The 24,013-nt window shown below is 42.6% G+C and overlaps 1 protein-coding gene across 1 annotated transcript in view; it reads right to left on the reverse strand.

The window, feature by feature from the left end:
* Nucleotides 1–16,069: 16,069 nt before the first annotated feature.
* LOC131942877 (sodium- and chloride-dependent glycine transporter 1) overlaps nucleotides 16,070–24,013 on the reverse strand; it is a 28,696-nt gene continuing 20,752 nt past the window's right edge. Inside the window, exons 7-14 of the mRNA XM_059302839.1 lie at nucleotides 23,509–23,643; nucleotides 23,248–23,351; nucleotides 21,916–22,040; nucleotides 20,468–20,580; nucleotides 19,042–19,279; nucleotides 18,332–18,432; nucleotides 17,404–17,547; nucleotides 16,070–17,194 (exon numbers count right to left, since the gene is read on the reverse strand). Coding sequence (XP_059158822.1) covers nucleotides 16,862–17,194; nucleotides 17,404–17,547; nucleotides 18,332–18,432; nucleotides 19,042–19,279; nucleotides 20,468–20,580; nucleotides 21,916–22,040; nucleotides 23,248–23,351; nucleotides 23,509–23,643 — 1,293 coding nt within the window. The 3' untranslated portion in view covers nucleotides 16,070–16,861. The remainder of the gene's footprint in view (nucleotides 17,195–17,403; nucleotides 17,548–18,331; nucleotides 18,433–19,041; nucleotides 19,280–20,467; nucleotides 20,581–21,915; nucleotides 22,041–23,247; nucleotides 23,352–23,508; nucleotides 23,644–24,013) is intronic.

Raw genomic sequence — 24,013 nt, forward strand, 5'->3', positions numbered from 1 at the left:
GGCCTATATAGACCTTATTTTGGGGCGGGGACGCAAAATTGATAGTTCGTCCTGGGTGCCGAAATAGATCGCTACTCCTTTATAAAAGTTATTAATTATTAGGTACTTTTCGATAGACCTTTTGCGCCCCCACTAGGGATGGCGCCCTAGGCGACCGCCTAGTTCGCCTTATTGGTTGCGCCGGCCCTGGGGGGGGGGGGGTGTAGTCAAAGAAAGTCTACACCCTTTTTGTAATGCTTTTTTGACGATTTTACCCCCCCCCTCCCCTCCGTCACACATTGTCACAAAAAGCCAGACCCGCCTCCCTAAAATGACGTCACACCTCAGCCTACAACCCCCCTCAAAATTGCAGTTTTCTTTAAAACAGATATTTTTCCAAAATATTGTCTGAACACTTTCAAAATAGAGTATTTTAATTAATTCCTATTGCAATTTATTTAAACAGTTTTCTATAACGCGAAAAAAGTCTAAAATTCATTTTCTAATATTGCTTTTTAATAATGCAAAAGTGTTAAGTCTGACCACCCCTCTTCCCCTCATCACACACCGTCACAAAATTACAGACCCTCCCTCCCCCCTTTGAGTGTGACGTCATTTATGGACGACCCCTAATGACTGTATGGGATTTTTTGAGCTTCGGCTTAAGCTCCCTACACATCTATCAATACAACGTTGGAGCTAAGTGGACCTTAAGACACTCTAAGCTCACATATTATTGCTCGAGCTCTCGTACAACCGATCATGTAGTTTACAACACTCAGCATGTTTCAGCCGGTTTAAAGACGTGACGTCACTTCCCTTAAGAGGGGTAACTCTCGCTGACCAACCCGAGAAATCAACAAGTTGTTTACACAAGAGGACGATGTGGGGGAGTGGCTAAAGTTACAAGCGGTTCATTGAGATGTGAATGTACTCACATTTTGATCACTTACAAGCGGTTCATTGAGATGTGAATGTACTCACATTTTGATCACTTACAAGCGATTCATTGAGATGTGAATGTACTCACATTTTGATCACTTCAGCGATAAGTCGAAATGTTGACATTCGTTGACTTCAGTATTTCTTCCCGACTTTTTTCTCCGGTAAGGGGGGGGGGGGGGGCACTTAATATTTTCGGGGGGGGGGTCTACATTTACCGGGGAGGGGGGCGGATAAAAGTATATGTTTACTATACGAATTCTATCTCGTTCGTTAGTTTAACTAACACACTCCCAATATTGTACCACTAGTTTAACTAATACACCCTACTATAACCTTAACGTATCCTCAAACCCTTACCATCAAGATAACTGATCCCTTGTTTGATGGGATACAATCTAACTAGCACGGAGATGTGACTAATTGGACTAATTAGACGTACTCTGTTGATCTATTCCATGTGACGACGGAAGATTGATGAGTAAATGTCCAGCTACAATATTTAATTGGTATCACGTGATCTACCCACCCCCCCCTCCCCACCTCTCCCTTTTTACACCTACATCTGGATTAACCTGACATTAATCCCGTGGATATAATCCCAGCAGGTTGACCTAAATACGTCACCCATATCCTGTCTACCTGCTACAGGTTGGCATATAGAGGGAGATTGTTGAAACTTTCTTCATTGGTTGTTGTCGTGTGGTTGTCGTGTGGTTGTCCTGTGGTTGTCGTGTGGTTGTCCTGTGGTTATCGTGTGCTTGTCGTGTGGTTGTCCTGTGGTTATCGTGTGCTTGTCGTGTGGTTGTCCTGTGGTTATCGTGTGGTTGTCGTGTTGTTGTCGTGTGGTTGTCGTGTGGTTGTCGTTTGGTTGACGTGTGGTTGTCGTGTGGTTGTCGTGTGGTTGTCGTGTGGTTATCGTGTGTTGTCGTGCTAATATCGCCCACATAATAGGTCCAGTGTTGGGGTTCTAGAGAACTGGGGATACAAAAATGTTAATCTGACGTCTGTGGTTATAAAGAATACTAAATTTGTTGCCTTTTTCGTAATGTAGCAGTACACATCAAAGTAAACAATAGACAGACAACTCTACAGTGTAAGCATACGACAGCTGCTGGTTCAAGTCTGCTGGTTGTCAAACATCAGAGCTTCTGTACATATATCTAGTCGGACCGTACAAAAAAACACTTTAACACTCATACAGTAGCACACTCTAACACCCCTACAAAAATACTCTTTAACACCCCTACAAATGTACACTCTAACACCCCTACAAAAAGCACTCTAACACCCCTACAAAAAGCACTCTAACACCCCTGTATACACATATTGTGTACAAACAACACCACCAACCCACATAGCCGTTTTTTTTATACTCGACTCGACAATTTACCAACCACTAGAACTAGATGTAAATGATTGTGTTTTTTGTTCCCGTGCAACCTGTAGTCAACCCTAGTGTAGTCAACCCATAAACAACCCATCCACAACCTGTAGACAACCCATCAACAACCTGTAGACAACCTGTAGACAACCCATCAACAACCTGTAGACAACCCATCAACAACCTGTAGACAACCCATCAACAACCTGTAGACAACCCATCAACAACCTGTAGACAACCCATCAACAACCTCTAGACAACCCATCCACAACTGCAAACAACCCATCAACAACCTGTAGACAACCCATCCACAACCTGCAGACAACCCATCAACAACCTGTAGACAACCCATCAACAACCTGTAGACAACCCATCAACAACCTGTAGCCAACCCATCAACAACCCATCAACAACCCATCAACAACCTGTAGTCAACCCATCAACAACCTGTAGACAACCCATCCACAACCTGTAGACAACCCATCAACAACCCATCAACAACCTGTAGACAACCCATCAACAACCTGTAGACAACCCATCAACAACCTGTAGACAACCCATCAACAACCCATCAACAACCCATCAACAACCTGTAGCCAACCCATCAACAACCCATCAACAACCCATCAACAACCCATCAACAACCCATCAACAACCTGTAGCCAACCCATCAACAACCTGTAGACAACCCATCAACAACTGTAGACAACCCATCAACAACCCATCAACAACTGTAGACAACCCATCAACAACCCATCAACAACCTGTAGTCAACCCATCAACAACCTCTAGACAACCCATCAACAACCTGTAGACAACCCATCAACAACCTGTAGACAACCCATCAACAACCCATCAACAACATGTAAACAACCCATCAACAACCTGTAGACAACCCATCAACAACCTGTAGACAACCCATCAACAACCTGTAGACAACCCATCAACAACCCATCAACAACCTGTAGACAACCCATCAACAACCCATCAACAACCTGTAGACAACCCATCAACAACCTGTAAACAACCCATCAACAACCTGTAGACAACCCATCAACAACCCATCAACAACCTGTAAACAACCCATCAACAACCTGTAGACAACCCATCAACAACCTGTAGACAACCCATCAACAACCTGTAGACAACCCATCAACAACCTGTAGACAACCCATCAACAACTGTAGACAACCCATCAACAACCCATCAACAACTGTAGACAACCCATCAACAACCCATCAACAACCTGTAGTCAACCCATCAACAACCTGTAGACAACCCATCAACAACCTGTAGACAACCCATCAACAACCTGTAGACAACCCATCAACAACTGTAGACAACCCATCAACAACCCATCAACAACTGTAGACAACCCATCAACAACCTGTAGACAACCCATCAACAACCCATCAACAACTGTAGACAACCCATCAACAACCCATCAACAACCTGTAGTCAACCCATCAACAACCTGTAGTCAACCCATCAACAATCTGTAGACAACCCATCAACAACCTGTAAACAACCCATCAACAACCTGTAGACAACCCATCAACAACCCATCAACAACTGTAGACAACCCATCAACAACCCATCAACAACCTGTAGTCAACCCATCAACAACCTGTAGTCAACCCATCAACAACCTGTAGTCAACCCATCAACAACCTGTAGACAACCCATCAACAACCTGTAGACAACCCATCAACAACCTGTAGACAACCCATCAACAACCTGTAGACAACCCATCAACAACCTGTAGACAACCCATCAACAACTGTAGACAACCCATCAACAACCCATCAACAACCTGTAGTCAACCCATCAACAACCTGTAAACAACCCATCAACAACCTGTAGACAACCCATCAACAACCTGTAGACAACCCATCAACAACCCATCAACAACCTGTAGACAACCCATCAACAACCTGTAGACAACCCATCAACAACCCATCAACAACCTGTAGACAACCCATCAACAACCTGTAGACAACCCATCAACAACCCATCAACAACCTGTAGACAACCCATCAACAACCTGTAGACAACCCATCAACAACCCATCAACAACTAGTAGACAACCCATCAACAACCTGTAGACAACCCATCAACAACCTGTAGACAACCCATCAACAACCTGTAGACAACCCATCAACAACTGTAGACAACCCATCAACAACCCATCAACAACTGTAGACAACCCATCAACAACCCATCAACAACCTGTAGTCAACCCATCAACAACCTGTAGACAACCCATCAACAACCTGTAGACAACCCATCAACAACCTGTAGACAACCCATCAACAACCTGTAAACAACCCATCAACAACCTGTAGACAACCCATCAACAACCCATCAACAACCTGTAGACAACCCATCAACAACCCATCAACAACTGTAGACAACCCATCAACAACCCATCAACAACCTGTAGACAACCCATCAACAACCTGTAGACAACCCATCAACAACCTGTAGACAACCCATCAACAACCTGTAGACAACCCATCAACAACCTGTAGACAACCCATCAACAACCCGTAGACAACCCATCAACAACCTGTAGACAACCCATCAACAACCTGTAAACAACCCATCAACAACCTGTAGACAACCCATCAACAACCTGTAGACAACCCATCAACAACCTGTAAACAACCCATCAACAACCCATCAACAACCTGTAGACAACCCATCAACAACCTGTAAACAACCCATCAACAAACTGTAGACAACCTGTAGACAACCTGTAGACAACCCATCAACAACCTGTAAACAACCCATCAACAACCCATCAACAACCTGTAGACAACCCATCAACAACCTGTAGACAACCCATCAACAACCTGTAGACAACCCATCAACAACCTGTAGACAACCCATCAACAACCTGTAAACAACCCATCAACAACCTGTAGACAACCCATCAACAACCCATCAACAACCTGTAGACAACCAATCAACAACTGTAGACAACCCATCAACAACCCATCAACAACTGTAGACAACCCATCAACAACCCATCAACAACCTGTAGACAACCCATCAACAACCTGTAGACAACCCATCAACAACCTGTAGACAACCCATCAACAACCTGTAGACAACCCATCAACAACCTGTAGACAACCCATCAACAACCCGTAGACAACCCATCAACAACCTGTAGACAACCCATCAACAACCTGTAAACAACCCATCAACAACCTGTAGACAACCCATCAACAACCTGTAGACAACCCATCAACAACCTGTAAACAACCCATCAACAACCCATCAACAACCTGTAGACAACCCATCAACAACCTGTAAACAACCCATCAACAACCTGTAGACAACCCATCAACAACCTGTAGACAACCCATCAACAACCTGTAGACAACCCATCAACAACCCATCAACAACCTGTAGACAACCCATCAACAAGCCATCAACAACCTGTAGACAACCCATCAACAACCCATCAACAACTGTAGACAACCCATCAACAACCCATCAACAACCTGTAGTCAACCCAGCAACAACCTGTAGTCAACCCATCAACAACCTGTAGTCAACCCATCAACAACCCATCAACAACCCATCAACAACCTGTAGACAACCCATCAACAACCTGTAGACAACCCATCAACAACCTGTAGTCAACCCATCAACAACCCATCAACAACCCATCAACAACCTGTAGACAACCCATCAACAACCCATCAACAACCTGTAGACAACCCATCAACAACCTGTAGACAACCCATCAACAACCCATCAACAACCTGTAGACAACCCATCAACAACCTGTAGACAACCCATCAACAACCTGTAGCCAACCCATCAACAACCTGTAGACAACCCATCAACAACCCATCAACAACCTGTAGACAACCCATCAACAACCTGTAGACAACCCATCAACAACCTGTAGACAACCTGTAGACAACCCATCAACAACCCATCAACAACCTGTAGACAACCCATCAACAACCCATCAACAACCTGTAAACAACCCATCAACAACCTGTAGACAACCCATCAACAACCTGTAGACAACCCATCAACAACCTGTAGACAACCCATCAACAACCCATCAACAACCTGTAGACAACCCATCAACAACCTGTAGACAACCCATCAACAACCCATCAACAACCTGTAGACAACCCATCAACAACCTGTAGACAACCCATCAACAACCTGTAGCCAACCCATCAACAACCTGTAGACAACCCATCAACAACCCATCAACAACCTGTAGACAACCCATCAACAACCTGTAGACAACCCATCAACAACCTGTAGCCAACCCATCAACAACCTGTAGACAACCCATCAACAACCTGTAGACAACCCATCAACAACCTGTAGACAACCCATCAACAACCTGTAGACAACCCATCAACAACCTGTAGACAACCCATCAAAACCTGTAGACAACCTGTAGACAACCTGTAGACAACCTGTAGACAACCCATCAACAACCTGTAGTAGCCACGTCTGTTTATCCGAGAAATACAATTAAGATCACGTGATTTTAAAGCCTGCACGCCATTGGTTGATGGCCTTAGTGTCAACAAAGCTTTCATTCATGGCCATCCCGGAAGTAACGGTTAAACAAAAGACGGGGGGTAGGGGTGGGCTTATGGTGGGGAAGGGGTGGGTAGGGTAAGCATTTAAGTGATTACTTGTTAGAGAACTCTAGTGGCCTCACTCAAGTGGCCAAATTCAAGTGGACAAAGTTAAATGGGAAAAAGATTTTGTCTACTCATTCACTTAGCCGGTGGGCGTGTCTGTGGCAGAATTTGGTCCAATCGCTGGCGTCGTTTCTAATGAACGGAAACACCGGAGTCAGCAAGACGCTCAAACTTGATCAGTTAGTTGATTCATTAAGTATGGGGATTTTAGATTCGGACATATTTTCTACACATATCAATTAAATATACATTATTATGTCGGGTCCATATACGCCCGCCATACATACAAAAAGTGCACAGGGTAAAAAGTAAAGCCCCGCCAATTGTTACTGACCTATTTTTGATGTAAAAAAACTCCCTACTCGGGTTTAGGTTATGATAGGGGTTAAGGTTGGTTTTGGGGTTAGGTTAAGGATTATGGCTGAAGGTAATTAAAAAAAGACCTTATTATGTAAAGACCTTATCATGACTTTTCCCAATTTCACCTTCTTCAATAAAATCTAAACGTAAAAGTTACATATCCTATTTTTAATAATCTTTTTTTTTACTTTCTCGTATATACGAAGTATAGAGAAAATCTTGTAATCGTGCAAAAAAAAAAAAAAAAAAAATCGAGATTTTTGCAAATCTCGACGTTTTACATCTCACTGATACGGAAAAACATAATTTTCCAATCTTGTCCGTATGTCTGTGTGTCTGTGTGTGTGTGTGTGTGTGTGTGTGTGTCCGTGTGTAAACACGATAACTTGAGTACCGTTATAGCTAGGTTGATGAAATTTCATATATAAGTAGTTTATCAAAATCGTAGATCCGTATCAACTTTTGAGTGATTTCCGATAACCGGAATAGGTACTTTTTCTACTTTGAATTTTTCAAAAGCCTATAACTTGAGTACTATTTCAGATAGATAAATGAAATTTGATATGTCAGTAAATTCAGTGGCGTAGCGAGGTCGGGTGTCACCCGGTGCGGCACTTAATGGTGTCACCCCCCCAGAGGCATAGAGACCCTTCCCAGGGACAAACTTTCAAATTTTCGATTTGCACCCCCCCCTCAAACTTTCGATTTGCACCCCCCCCTCGAGTTTTCGATTTGCACCCCCCCCTCAAACTTTTGATTTGCACCCCCCCCTCGAGTTTTTCTCTATATATTTTGCTATTTTTTGCCTTGGTGTCACCCCCCTAAATGGTGTCACCCGGTGCGGTCCGCACCCCCCGCCCCCCCCCTCGCTACGCCCCTGCTGTCAGTAAAAGATCTAATTCTCTACCTTCTGTCAAATTTTGAGTAATTTCCGTTGACCTGAAGTACTTATTTACACTATTTCCGATTTCTCAAAAAACGCATGTAAATTTATAAAATACTATTAATAGTGCGCACTATTATGCACATCTTTATTTAGCGTTCACTTGGTGTGCATTTCTTTTTTCTACGAGATTATATTCTATTTTAAAAAATTTGAGTAATTGTAATTAAAATAGATTAAAAATCATGTCTAGAAGTCTATATCCCGAGTTGCCATCCCCCTTAGTGTTATATTAGAATATTTGAGAAAGTTTAGGGGAGATCACTCCCGGTTTATTTTGGTAGCAGGGGTTAAAATTTGTCAGGGCTCATCTGGAGAAGATCCGATATGTCAACACACTGGTAATATATGTATCGCCACAGTATCACCATAGGTATAGTGGCTTTAACACCCCCCTCGACATGTTGTAGACGTTTCACCACAGCAAAGGTGGAACCACGTGTTGGGTAGAAAAACACCATCAATCATTTATTTCGGTAGAAAAACACCATCAATCATTTATTTCGGTAGAAAAACACCATCAATCATTTATTTCGGTAGAAAAACACCATCAATCATTTATTTCGGTAGAAAAACACCATCAATCATTTATTTCGGTAGAAAAACACCATCAATCATTTATTTCGGTAGAAAAACACCATCAATCATTTATTTCGGTAGAAAAACACAATCAATCATTTATTTCGGTAGAAAAACACAATCAATCATTTATTTCGGTAGAAAAACACAATCAATCATTTATTTCGGTAGAAAAACACAATCAATCATTTATTTCGGTAGAAAAACACCATCAATCATTTATTTCGGTAGAAAAACACCATCAATCATTTATTTCGGTAGAAAAACACCATCAATCATTTATTTCGGTAGAAAAACACCATCAATCATTTATTTCGGTAGAAAAACACCATCAATCATTTATTTCGGTAGAAAAACACAATCAATCATTTATTTCGGTAGAAAAACACCATCAATCATTTATTTCGGTAGAAAAACACAATGAATCATTTATTTCGGTAGAAAAACACCATCAATCATTTATTTCGGTAGAAAAACACCATCAATCATTTATTTCGGTAGAAAAACACCATCAATCATTTATTTCGGTAGAAAAACACCATCAATCATTTATTTCGGTAGAAAAACACCATCAATCATTTATTTCGGTAGAAAAACACCATCAATCATTTATTTCGGTAGAAAAACACCATCAATCATTTATTTCGGTAGAAAAACACCATCAATCATTTATTTCGGTAGAAAAACACCATCAATCATTTATTTCGGTAGAAAAACACCATCAATCATTTATTTCGGTAGAAAAACACCATCAATCATTTATTTCGGTAGAAAAACACAATCAATCATTTATTTCGGTAGAAAAACACCATCAATCATTTATTTCGGTAGAAAAACACAATGAATCATTTATTTCGGTAGAAAAACACCATCAATCATTTATTTCGGTAGAAAAACACCATCAATCATTTATTTCGGTAGAAAAACACCATCAATCATTTATTTCGCTAGAAAAACACCATCAATCATTTATTTCGGTAGAAAAACACCATCAATCATTTATTTCGGTAGAAAAACACAATCAATCATTTATTTCGGTAGAAAAACACCATCAATCATTTATTTCGGTAGAAAAACACAATCAATCATTTATTTCGGTAGAAAAACACCATCAATCATTTATTTCGGTAGAAAAACACCATCAATCATTTATTTCGGTAGAAAAACACCATTAATCATTTATTTCGGTAGAAAAACACCATCAATCATTTATTTCGGTAGAAAAACACAATCAATCATTTATTTCGGTAGAAAAACACCATCAATCATTTATTTCGGTAGAAAAACACCATCAATCATTTATTTCGGTATATCTGGAAACAATCCGGTGAGATCGCGATTGTACGCATCACATGACCAACCACACACGATCACACACCTACATGTGGCTGTGGACCAACCACACACGTACATGTGGCTGTGGACGATCACACACCTGCATGTGGCTGTGGACTGACCACACACCTACATGTGGCTGTGGACCAACCACACACGTACATGTGGCTGTGGACCAACCACACACGTACATGTGGCTGTCTACTGACCACACACCTGCATGTGGCTGTGGACTGACCACACACCTACATGTGGCTGTGGACCAACCACACACGTACATGTGGCTGTGGACGATCACACACCTGCATGTGGCTCTGGACTGACCACACACCTGCATGTGGCTTTGGACTGACCACACACCTGCATGTGGCTGTGGACTGACCACACACCTGCATGTGGCTGTGGACTGACCACACACCTACATGTGGCTGTGGACTGACCACACACCTGCATGTGGCTGTAAACTGACCACACACCTGAATGTGGCTGTGGACCAACCACACACGTACATGTGGCTGTGGACTGACCACACACCTGCATGTGGCTGTGGACTGACCACACACCTGCATGTGGCTGTGGACCAACCACACACCTGCATGTGGCTGTGGACTGACCACACACCTGCATGTGGCTGTGGACTGACCACACACCTGCATGTGGCTGTGGACTGACCACACACCTGCATGTGGCTGTGGACTGACCACACACCTGCATGTGGCTGTGGACTGACCACACACCTGCATGTGGCTGTGGACTGACCACACACGTCCATGTGGCTGTCACCACACACGTCCATGTGGCTGTGGACCAACCACACACGTGCATGTGGCTGTGTACTGACCACACACGTCTATCAGAGCTAGACACCACTAGGCTGAAGTTGAACACGGCAACAAATTTGATCACGTGTTCCCTAAATTTGGTCCTATGTTGCAGGACACAGAGCATCCCCTGTCCTACTCCCCACCCCATCCAACCCCATCCACCCCTATCCACCCCTAACCTCCCACCCCCACCCCCTCGTGAAGACCACTCAACTCTTCAAGAGGTCCTACAGCAAGTGGTAGTATCAAACAATGTTGGTACAAAAAGGTTGTTGACTAAGTGGAGGTACAGGAAGTAGATTATAACTTTAAGATCTTAATGTATGATTACAGTCATTAATTAGTTTGTAATTATACTTAGAGGTTGGGAATGGAAGAAATTTCTAATTAAGAAAATAATTTCTAAAATTTAGCTTAGTCTATCGTGACTACAACCCTCCGAAACAACCATCCAACACGATGATGCGAAAACCATCCAACACAATGATGTGACAACCCTCTAACACCATGATGTGACAACCCTCTAACACCATGATGTGACAACCATCCATCCAACACCATGATGTGACAACCATCCATCCAACACCATGATGTGACAACCCTCTAACACGATGATGTGACAACCATCCATCCAACACCATGATGTGACAACCATCCATCCAACACCATGATGTGACAATCCTCTAACACCATGATGTTACAACCATCCATCTAACACCATGATGTGACAACCCTCTAACACCATGATGTGACAACCCTCTAACACCATGATGTGACAACCCTCTAACACCATGATGTGACAACCATCCATCTAACACCATGATGTGACAACCCTCTAACACCATGATGTGACAACCCTCTAACACCATGATGTGACAACCCTCTAACACCATGATGTGACAACCCTCTAACACCATGATGTGACAACCATCCATTTAACACCATGATGTGACAACCATCCATCTAACACCATGATGTGACAATCCTCTAACACCATGATGTTACAACCATCCATCTAACACCATGATGTGACAACCCTCTAACACCATGATGTGACAACCCTCTAACACCATGATGTGACAACCCTCTAACACCATGATGTGACAACCCTCTAACACCATGATGTGACAACCATCCATTTAACACCATGATGTGACAACCATCCATCTAACACCATGATGTGACAACCCTCTAACACCATGATGTGACAACCCTCTAACACCATGATGTGACAACCATCCATCTAACACCATGATGTGACAACCCTCTAACACCATGCTGTGACAACCCTCTAACACCATGATGTGACAACCATCCATCCAACACCATGATGTGACAACCATCCATCTAACACCATGATGTGACAACCCTCTAACACCATGATGTGACAACCCTCTAACACAATGATGTGACAACCCTCTAACACCATGATGTGACAACCCTCTAACACCATGATGTGACAACCCTCTAACACCATGATGTGACAACCATCCATCTAACACCATGATGTGACAACCCTCTAACACAATGATGTGACAACCCTCTAACACCATGATGTGACAACCCTCTAACACCATGATGTGACAACCCTCTAACACCATGATGTGACAACCCTCTAACATCATGATGTGACAACCATCCATCTAACACCATGATGTGACAACCCTCTAACACGATGATGTGACAACCATCCATCCAACACCATGATGTGACAACCCTCTAACACGATGATCTGACAACCATCCATCTAACACCATGATGTGACAACCCTCTACCACCATGATGTGACAACCCTCTAACACCATGATGTGACAACCCTCTAAAACCATGATGTGACAACCCTCTAACACCTTGATGTGACAACCCTCTAACACCTTGATGTGACAACCACCTGTTTGACCAAGTGACCACAACAAGATATTTTCGTGTAAACAGACCTACCAGATCAGCTGACCATCTGGTTCACATGTCCATGTAGTTCAAATGTCCAAGTCATTCAGAAACATCGTGTAAGAGAATGAAAACTGACCAAATCCTTGCCCACAATTATTAAATACACTGACAGTGAATTATCTCCCTTAAATACACTAGGTTCTCTAAACTGACAGTGAATTATCTCCCTTGAACTAAAAAAAATATGACTAGACAGTATCGGGAATTTTAAGCTTCTGAGTAGATCGGTAAAATCCGATACAAGTTGATGTTCTATAGATCTGCCACGTAAGATGGTTAGATCTTTCAGCACGTGTGTTGCTGTAGCTGGTCACATGACGATGTGAGTGATCCGACATCAGTAGCTGAGAGAGACTAGTGTTGTGTTCATACATCCCCACATCTAACACCACACCCCCACATCTAACACCCCACCCCCACATCTAACTCCCCCACCCCACATCTAACACCACACCCCCACATCTAACTCCCCCACCCCACATCTAACTCCCCACCCCCACATCTAACACCACACCCCCACATCTAACACCCCACCTCCACATACAACAGCACACCTCCACATCCACATCTAACACCAACATCCACATCCATCATCGACACCATTGACCACCCCAACACATTCCCTCATTCTAAAAATCTCCCAGTCTTATTTAAAACACAGCTGTTGTTACAGATCCAATGTGCTATCCACACCTCCCCACTCCCCACTCCACAGACACCGCTACTTGTACACACATCATCAAAACGTCAACAAAAACAAGGAAATGTGAATCATGCCTGTGTTTATTAGACACCAACCATCACTACACCAACCATCAAAACATCAACAACAAAAATTATGTGAACATGCCTGTGTTTATTTGACACCAACCATCACGACCATGGCCACAAACACCATCAAACACCATGATGTGTTTACGTAGGCGATATGGTGTATGCCATCATGATGGTAAACTATAATTAATTGGTAACATTATGTGTCCGTGTATAGGTAACACGACATATAACATTGACATGACATCTGACTTGAACCCTGACGTGACATACAATATGTATATGACATTTGATGTAGTGGCTTAGTACGTACTGTCATGTGTATGTTTCATTGTTTTATATTATCTGTCAAGATGTTGTTGAAATCTTTGCAATGACGGTGTTAGTTATATATCGGTACAGTCATGTTGTCAGTTATATCAGTACAGTCATGCTGTCAGTTATATCAGTACAGTCATGCTGTCAGTTATATCAGTACAGTCATGATGTCAGTTATATCAGTACAGTCATGCTGTTAGTTATATCAGTACAGTCATGATGTCAGTTATATATCAGTACAGGCATGCTGTCAGTTATATATCAGTCCAGTTATGTTGTCAGTTATATCAGTACAGTCATGCAGTCAGTTATATCACTACAGTCATGCAGTCAGTTATATCAGTACAGTCATGATGTCAGTTATATCAGTACAGTTATGTTGTCATGTATGTCAAGTCCACTTCTATCAACTTTTGTTCCTCTAATAATGCCAGCAACATTGAGCCACCCCCCCCCCCCCCAGCTACTGATGAATCAAGTTAGTCCCATTGAGTTAAATAATGACTGCAACATTGAGCCTCCCCCCCCCCCATCTACCGATGAATCAAGTTAGTCCCATTGAGTTAAATAATGACTGCAACATTGAGCCTCCCCCCCCCATCTACCGATGAATCAAGTTAGTCCCATTGAGTTAAATAATGCCAGCAACATTGAGCCCCCCCCCCCCCCCATCTACTGATGAATCAAGTTAGTCCCATTGAGTTTAATAATGCCAGCAACATTGAGCCACCCCCCCCCCCATCTACTGATGAATCAAGTTAGTCCCATTGAGTTAAATAATGCCAACAACATTGAGCCGCCCCCCCCCCCCCATCTACTGATGAATCAAGTTAGTCCCATTGAGTTAAATAATGCCAGCAACATTGAACCTCCCCCCCCCCCATCTACTGATGAATCAAGTTAGTCCCATTGAGTTAAATAATGCCAACAACATTGAGCCCCCCCCCCCCCATCTACTGATGAATCAAGTTAGTCCCATTGAGTTAAATAATGCCAACAACATTGAGCCCCCCCCCCCCCATCTACTGATGAATCAAGTTAGTCCCATTGAGTTAAACAATGCCAACAACATTGAGCCCCCCCCCCCCCCCCCATCTACTGATGAATCAAGTTAGTCCCATTGAGTTAAATAATGCCAGCAACATTGAGCCCCCCCCCCCCCCATCTACTGATGAATCAAGTTAGTCCCATTGAGTTAAATAATGCCAACAACATTGAGCCTCCCCCCCCCCCATCTACCGATGAATCAAGTTAGTCCCATTGAGTTAAATAATGCCAGCAACATTGAGCCCCCCCCCCATCTACTGATGAATCAAGTTAGTCCCATTGAGTTAAATAATGCCAGCAACATTGAGCCCCCCCCCCCCCATCTACTGATGAATCAAGTTAGTCCCATTGAGTTAAATAATGCCAACAACATTGAGCCCCCCCCCCCCCATCTACTGATGAATCAAGTTAGTCCCATTGAGTTAAATAATGCCAGCAACATTGAGCCCCCCCCCCCCCCCCATCTACTGATGAATCAAGTTAGTCCCATTGAGTTAAATAATGCCAACAACATTGAGCCCCCCCCCATCTACTGATGAATCAAGTTAGTCCCATTGAGTTAAATAATGCCAACAACATTGAGCCCCCCCCCCCCCCATCTACTAATGAATCAAGTTAGTCCCATTCAGTTAAATAATGCTAGCAACATTAAGCTTCCCCCCATCTTCTGATGAATCAAGTTAGTCCCATTGAGTTAAATAATGCTAGCAACATTAAGCTTCCCCCCATCTTCTGATGAATCAAGTTAGTCCCATTGAGTTAAATAATGCTAGCAACATTAAGCTTCCCCCCATCTACTGATGAATCAAGTTAGTCCCATTGAGTTAAATAATGCAAGCAACATTGAGCCCCCCCCCCCCCCCATCTACTTATGAATCAAGTTAGTCCCATTGAGTTTAATAATGCCAGTAACATTGAGCCACCCCCCCCCCCCCCCATCTACTGATGAATCAAGTTAGTCCTATTGAGTTACGTCCCTTAGCGAGTAGTTCTCCCTAGCGAGATGTAACAAGATGACCCCGCCGTGTCTAATGTAAACAAACACACAGGCTGTGCTGTGTAACCATCTAGTGTGCTGCATACAGCTACATACTACTGTGTGTAAGGCAACATGTTTGGAATGTTTTCGAACAGGTTTAGAACACACACAGCTTTAAAAAAGTTGGATATTTCAAGCAATTTAAAAAGTTGCTCAAAAATGTGAAATAATTATGCGATATAAATATTTACAGACATAAAAAATAAAGTAATACAAAACCGGCATCTTTCGGGCTAGTTCTCTACACTGTTCCTGTATGCTAAAATGTTTGTTCTCTTGTATTAAAACTTTCTTTTGTTCATTCACATTTGGTATCAACCATATAAAATAAACTAATTCTAAATATTAAACTATGTGAATTCACTGACTTTCATATTATTATCAAAATGACATGACATCATTAATATTTTTTCCCACTTTTTTTAAGATGTCAAGCATCACTGACATTATGACATTTGATTAAAAAATTTCGGACCAATGAGTTAAATAAGTTTTTGTGTTTCACTAAAAGACAAAATATCAAACAGCAAGGTTGGCACGGCATGACAGGACACCGTTAACGTGGTTTGGTGCCTGCGTGTTCGCACGTCAAGAGCTGGTGATTTTTACGTACACGGGACACCAGTGACGTCAGTGACACCACGTGACCAGGATGTCCGACTGTCACCAACCAGGGAAGACGACCAGGCCTGGCTACAACTTGGTTTTTGTCACCCCGTTTTCCCGGGGGGTGGGGCTGCCGTCCGGCTCGTACCCCACGTTGTCCATGCCGTACTTCTCTGTCGTCTCCGACACGTAAGCCGGCAAACCGGTTTTGCCGGAGAGGTCGACCGGATGTGGGGGCTTCTCGACGGTCAGAGAGTACCCGTTGTCCAGCGCGTGCTTCTCGATGACGTCATACTGGCTCGTGTTCAGGGACGGGTCCTCTTTGTCCGGGTCCTCTTTATCCGGGTCACCGACCTCCATGTCCTGGGTGACGTCACCCAACTTCCGCCGGTCGATCCAGCTCTGTTTTGGTTTCATGATCTGTAGCATACAATGTGGCTCGGGTTAGGCAAGGGTTAGTTTCATTTATCTAGTGTGTGTGTATGTGTGTGTTAGTGTCATCGTCCAACCTCCTTTATGTAAGTGTGTGTGTATGTGTGTCATGTAATCGACCAACCTACTTTATATATGTATGTGTATATGTGTGTGTATGTGTATGTATGCATGTATGTGTGATACAATCGACCAACCTCTTTTAAGCCGTGTCGCCACGAGTAATAAAAAAACATAATAGGGATCCACATCATTGTGAAAACAACCATCAGGTAGTACAGCAGGCCAGACCAGGCGGGTTTCATGTCCTCCATTTGGTAGGCTTTAAACACCACTACAGCCTGTGGAACATGGGGAACATGGTGGTATGAGGGGAACATGGGGGGACATGGTGGTATGAGGGGAACATGGGGGGACATGGTGGTATGAGGGGAACATGGGGGAACATGGTGGTATGAGGGGAACATGGGGGAACATGGTGGTATGAGGGGAACATGGGGGGACATGGTGGTATGAGGGGAACATGGGGAACATGGGGAACATGGGGAACATGGTGGTATGAGGGGAACATGGGGGAACATGGTGGTATGAGGGGAACATGGGGGAACATGGTGGTATGAGGGGAACATGGGGGGACATGGTGGTATGAGGGGAACATGGGGAACATGGGGAACATGGTGGTATGAGGGGAACATGGGGGAACATGGTGGTATGAGGGGAACATGGGGAACATGGGGACATGGTGGTATGAGGGGAATAAGGGAACATGGTGATATAAGGGGAACATGGTGACTGGGGAATTTGGTGACTGGGGAACTTGGTGACTGGGGAACTTGGAGACTGGGGAACACGGTGACTGGGGAACATGGTGATTGGGGAACATGGTGACTGGGGAATATAGTGACTGGGGAACTTGGTGACTGTGGAACTTGGTGACTGGGGAACACGGTGACTGGGGAATATGGGAACATGGTGACTGGGGAACATAATGACTGGGGGAACATGATGACTATGTAAAGAAGGAAAAAAGGTGAAGATGGTTAAATATACCATTGGCTGTGAAAAACCAGTTATTTTGATGTGAACTTGCTACACACAAGTAATGGCAGAGGGGAGAGTACTTACAAGTAGCAACAAAGGGGAGATGACTATCCAGGTTGCTTTGAAATAAACAAAGGGGTTGAACCCAAGCATGGCCTTGACATCTTCAGCAAACTTGCCATAACCTGTTGATACAAGGTCACAAAATGTCATTTTACATTGTCACACAAAATGTCAGTATTTTGCCTTGTCATTTGATCCTAACACTGTAATGTTTCATTATTAAATGTATAAAAGTCTTTTAATGTCTTGTTTTTCTTAAAGAATAATAATAATTTCATAATAAATTCTTACATAACAACCAAGCAAAGTACAAAGTGACAATATTTTTTCTGACCATACAAATAGACAAAATGTTTCTAGCCGTACAAATATACAAAATTTACTCACCGTACAAACAGACAATATTTTTTCCTCAACGTACAAATAGACAATATTTTTTCCTCACCGTACAAATAGACAAAAGTTTCTAACCGTACAAATAGACAAAGCTTAATCACCGTACACATAGACAAAAGTTACTCACCGTATAGATAGACAAACGTTTCTAACCGTACAAATAGACAAAAGTTACTCACCTTACAAATAGACAAAAGTTACTCATCGTACAAATAGACAAAAGTTACTCACTGTACAGATAGACAAAAGTTACTTACCGTACAAATAGACAAAAGTTACTCACCGTACAAATAGACAAAAGTTACTCACCGTACAAATAGACTAAATTTACTCACCGTACAGATAGATGATGACGATGTACTCAAACAGGCCAATGAGCAGCAGGGGGAAGCCTAGCACCGCCTCGTCCACCAGGTTCAGCAGGTGGGAGCCGCCATTGGTTACCATGGGGATGCCCAGCACGAAGCCTGACAGGCAGACGAAGACACGGAACAGCAGCTGTCGCTTCCTCGTTCTGAAGAAGGCGGGAAACTCGTCGATGATGGCCGTCATGATGGTCTCGGCTGCTGAGAACTGGTGAGACAAAAGGTGAGCAGGTGGTGAGACATTAGGGTCAGGTGGTGAGACATTAGGGTGGTGAGACGTTATGGTCAGGTGGTGAGACAGAAGGTGTTCAGGTGGTGAGGCATTAAGGTGGTGAGACATCAAGGTGGTGAGACATTAAGGAGGTGAGACATTAAGGTGGTGAGAAATTAAGGTGGTCAGACATTAAGGTGGTGAGACATCATGGTCAGGTGGTGAGACATTAAGGTGGTGAGACATTAAGGTGATGAGACATTAAGGTGGTGAGACATTAAGGTGGTGAGACATTAAGGTGGTGAGACATTAAGGTGGTGAGACATTAAGGTGGTGAGACATTAAGGTGGTGAGACATTAAGGTGGTGAGACATTAAGGTGGTGAGACATTAAGGTGGTGAGACATTAAGGTGGTGAGACATTAAGGTGGTGAGACATTAAGGTGGTGAGACATTAAGGTGGTGAGACATTAAGGTGGTGAGACATTAAGGTGGTGAGACATTAAGGTGGTGAGACATTAATGTCAGGCGGTAAGACATTAAGGTGGTGAGACATTAAGGTGGTGAGACATTAAGGTGGTGAGACATTAAGGTGGTGAGACATTAAGGTGGTGAGACATTAAGGTGGTGAGACATTAATGTCAGGCGGTAAGACATTAAGGTGGTGAGACATTAAGGTGGTGAGACATTAAGGTGGTGAGACATTAAGGTGGTGAGACATTAAGGTGGTGAGACATTAAGGTGGTGAGACATTAAGGTGGTGAGACATTAAGGTGGTGAGACATTAAGGTGGTGAGACATTAAGGTGGTGAGACATTAAGGTGGTGAGACATTAAGGTGGTGAGACATTAATGTCAGGCGGTAAGACATTATGATCAGGTGGTGAAACAAAAAGTAGATCTAGCAAAACATAAAGTAAACGTTGAACAACATAAAGTGGATATGGAACATTATGAAGTAGATCAAGAAAATATAAAGTATATAAAGTAGAATATGAAGTAGATCTAGAAGAATATGAAGTAGATCTAGAAGAATTTGAAGTAGATTTAGAAGAAGATGAAGCAGATCTAGAAGAATATGAAGTAGATTTAGAGGAATATGAAGCAGATCTAGAAGAATATGAAGTAGATCTAGAAGATTGTGAAGCAGATCTAGAAGAACACACACATAGACACAGACAACTTACTTGTGTACTGAAGCCCAGGATACACAACATGAAGAAGAAGAGGATGGCCCAGAGAGTGGACACTGGCATACTGCCGATGGCCTCTGGGTACACGATGAATGCCAGACCAGGTCCTGCAGGAGAAGGTTATCACGTGACATGGGTTATACAACTAGTAGCGAAAGGTCAACGGTCACAGTTACATTGTCTCTCTCCCTGACTTAGACATACCTCCCAAATCCCTGGCATCCTACAAGATAGACTAAGATAAAGTAGAATGTAGCAGATGACATCCTACAAGATAGACTAAGATAAAGTAGAATGTAGCAGATGACATCCTACAAGATAGACCAAGATAAAGTAGAATGTAGCAGATGACGTCCTACAAGATAGACTAAGATAAAGTAGAATGTAGCAGATGGCATCCTACAAGATAGACTAAGATAAAGTAGAATGTAAGAGATGGCATCCTACAAGATAGACTTAGATAAAGTAGAATGAAGCAGATGGCATCATACAAGATAGACTTAGATAAAGTAGAATGTAGCAGATGACATCCTACAAGATAGACTAAGATAAAGTAGAATGTAGCAGATGACATCCTATAAGATAGACTAAGATAAAGTAGAATGTAGCAGATGAGCAATAAAAGGGAAGTGTTAAAATTCTGATTTTTACTTTTCCGCTTTTTCCCTTACATGGGAGTGCGTTTATATATTTAAATAGCTTTAAAAAAATCAACACGTTCAAGAACATGGACTTTTTGGCACACCAATGCTTTCTCTTTGGTCAACCATTATGACTATAACAGTTGTAGTAGTTCTCTATAGGGCCGCAAAATAAAATATAATTCTGACATTTGTTAATTGCAAGGAAAAGACATATTATTTTATTATTTTATATAAATAATTTAATAAACATTTTATGAATAATAACTGAAAATTTTCATTTCATCCTATAACTTGTGAATTTCTCTTTAATTATAAAAAAATAAATATTTAAAAATCTGCTGTAGGTTATATCCCTTATTAATTTATATTGTACACTGCAATGAATTTAAATTTATTAACCAAATGTATAACACATTATTATAATATATGTATCAAATATACAATTATAACGAAACATTTCCTTTGTATTTTCATTATGTTATATAAAGGATAGTCATGAGAAGTATAGCACGAATATTATTAAAAAGTCACAACTCGATTCCAATTCATAAAGTTACGGTGAAATGTCTTCGTCGGATTTTAAAAAAATATATCGTCAAAACGTTTTTTAAAAGTATCGACGAGACTGTTACTTAAGTATCGAACAAACTGTGAAAAAAATATCGACCAACTTTTAAAAAAAGTATCGACAACTGTTAATAAAGTATCGACCAACAACTGTTAAAAACGTATCGACCAAACTGTTCAAAATTTTTAAGTTTTGATATTTGAGCTGGCGACAAAGAATGTGTGACCTACCACCGGCCGTGACCTTCTCAATGGGGACGTTCTTGATCTTCGCCATGTAGCCCAGGGTGGAGAAGACGACAAAACCCGCGTAGAAGCTTGTGCAGCAGTTGACGATAGGCACCACAAAGGCGTCTCTGTAGGTCATACAAGATTAGGTCATACAAGGTTAGGTCATACAGGGTTAGGTCATGGGGTAGGTCATACAAGGTTAGGTCATGGGGTAGGTCATACAAGGTTAGGTCATACAAGTTTAGGTCATGGAGGTAGATCATACAAGGTTAGGTCATGGGGGTAGGTCATTGGGGTAGGTCATACAAGGTTAGGCCATAGGGGTAGGTCATACAGGGTTAGGTCAAACAGGGTTAAGTCATACAAGGTTAGGCCATACAAGGTTAGGTCATTGGGGTAGGTCATACAAGGTAAGGTCATTTGGGCAGGTCATAGAAGGTTAGGTCATACAAGGCTAGGTCATTGGGGTAGGTCATGCAAGTTTAGGTCATGGGGGCAGGTCATACAGGGTTAGGTCATATAAGGTTAGGTTATTGTGGTAGGTCATACAGGGTTAAGTCATTGAAGGTAGGTCATACAAGACTAGGTCATATAAGGTTAGGTCATACAAGGTTAGGTCATGAGGGTAGGTCATGAGGGTAGGTCATACAAGGTTAGGTCATGAGGGGTTAGGTCATACAAAGTTAGGTCATACAGGGTTAAGTCATGGGGAGTTGGTCATAAACGGTTATATCATAGATCCTAGAATTAGGTCACACATAATTAGGTCATATGTGTAGGTCGTAGGGTTATGCCATTGGGGTTTATGTCATATGGGTGAGTCATGCAACATTAGGTCATAAGGTCATTAGTGGGTGTTATATATGGTTAAGTCATAGCGGTATACAAAAAGTGATAGAAAGTCAAAGGAGGTAGGTCATACCATTGTAAGCCATGAAGGGTAAGGTCATTGGGCATAGGTCTTGTAGGAGTATGTCATAAAAATGGGGGTGGGTGTGGTAGTTAAAGTTGATGTTAATGTTTTGAGCTATAACACTTTTTGATAGTCTATGACAGGGGTCTCCAAACTTTTCAGTCCGAGGGCCGCATTAACTATGAAATTTTAGTTCGGGGGCAAGTTTTTTCCAGGCATGTCTTTCATTTTTCTGGGAAAAGTTCCTCAGCAATCACCGACAAACGATTTTTCCTTGGACAGAAAGATCTCCGCGGGCCGAATGAGGGGACTTCGCGGGCCGCATCCGGCCCGCGGGCCGTAGTTTGGAGACCCCTGGTCTATGATAACGTTTTGTGAGAATCTCCTTATTTGGCTATGTATCAATCACGTGACTTTACCTGATGATGTTGTTCTGAAAGCGGTTGTAGCTGGACATGGCTACTAGACCACCCATGCAACAGCTGAGTGAGAAAAAGATTTGAACCGCCGAGTCGCTCCAGGCCTGAAAGGTCAAGGTCATTGTGTGAGTCACATATTAGAGGGACGAGGTCAGCGTGCTAGTCACTTGTTAGAAGGTCAAGGTTAGCGTGCTAGTAACATTGTAGACATATTAGCGAGTAAAATCTGAACGTAGCTAGCAGAAAAAAAAATGTTTTTACCGTAGCGTCTGTGAGACGATCCCAGTTTGGGGTCAGGTAAAATTTGACCCCCTCGTAGGCGCCGTCCAGCATGGCGCATCTGACCAGCAGGATGGTGAGCAGGATGTAGGGGAAGGTGGCGGTGAAGTAGACGACCTGGGGATGTAGGGAGAGGTGGTGGTGAAGTAGACGACCTGGGGAGGGAGAGGTGGCAGTGACGTCAGGAGGATTTATAGAATTCCCCTTCTAACTCCTATCATGTTGATTAGGGTCATCTGATATTGCCAAAAGCACAAACTTATTACAGGACTTATTTTTCCCCTTTTGTATCAACTTTGCTGAAAGACTGTGTTTTTCCTTCTACATTTTTGTAACTGTTCAAAATATGATACAAACTACACCTACAACAGATGTTGTATAAATTTTTTTTATTATGGTCGGCTGTGGGCCCCTTAACGGCATGCCCCCCACCCCCCGCATTTTGGGATCTGGCGGCACTGTAGTTTTACCCCTGATGGTAAGAGGG

The sequence above is a fragment of the Physella acuta genome, unplaced genomic scaffold (genome assembly GCF_028476545.2).
Source record: "Physella acuta isolate Inbredline_101_S28 unplaced genomic scaffold, ASM2847654v3 ptg000430l, whole genome shotgun sequence".
Lineage (NCBI taxonomy): Eukaryota > Metazoa > Mollusca > Gastropoda > Physidae > Physella > Physella acuta.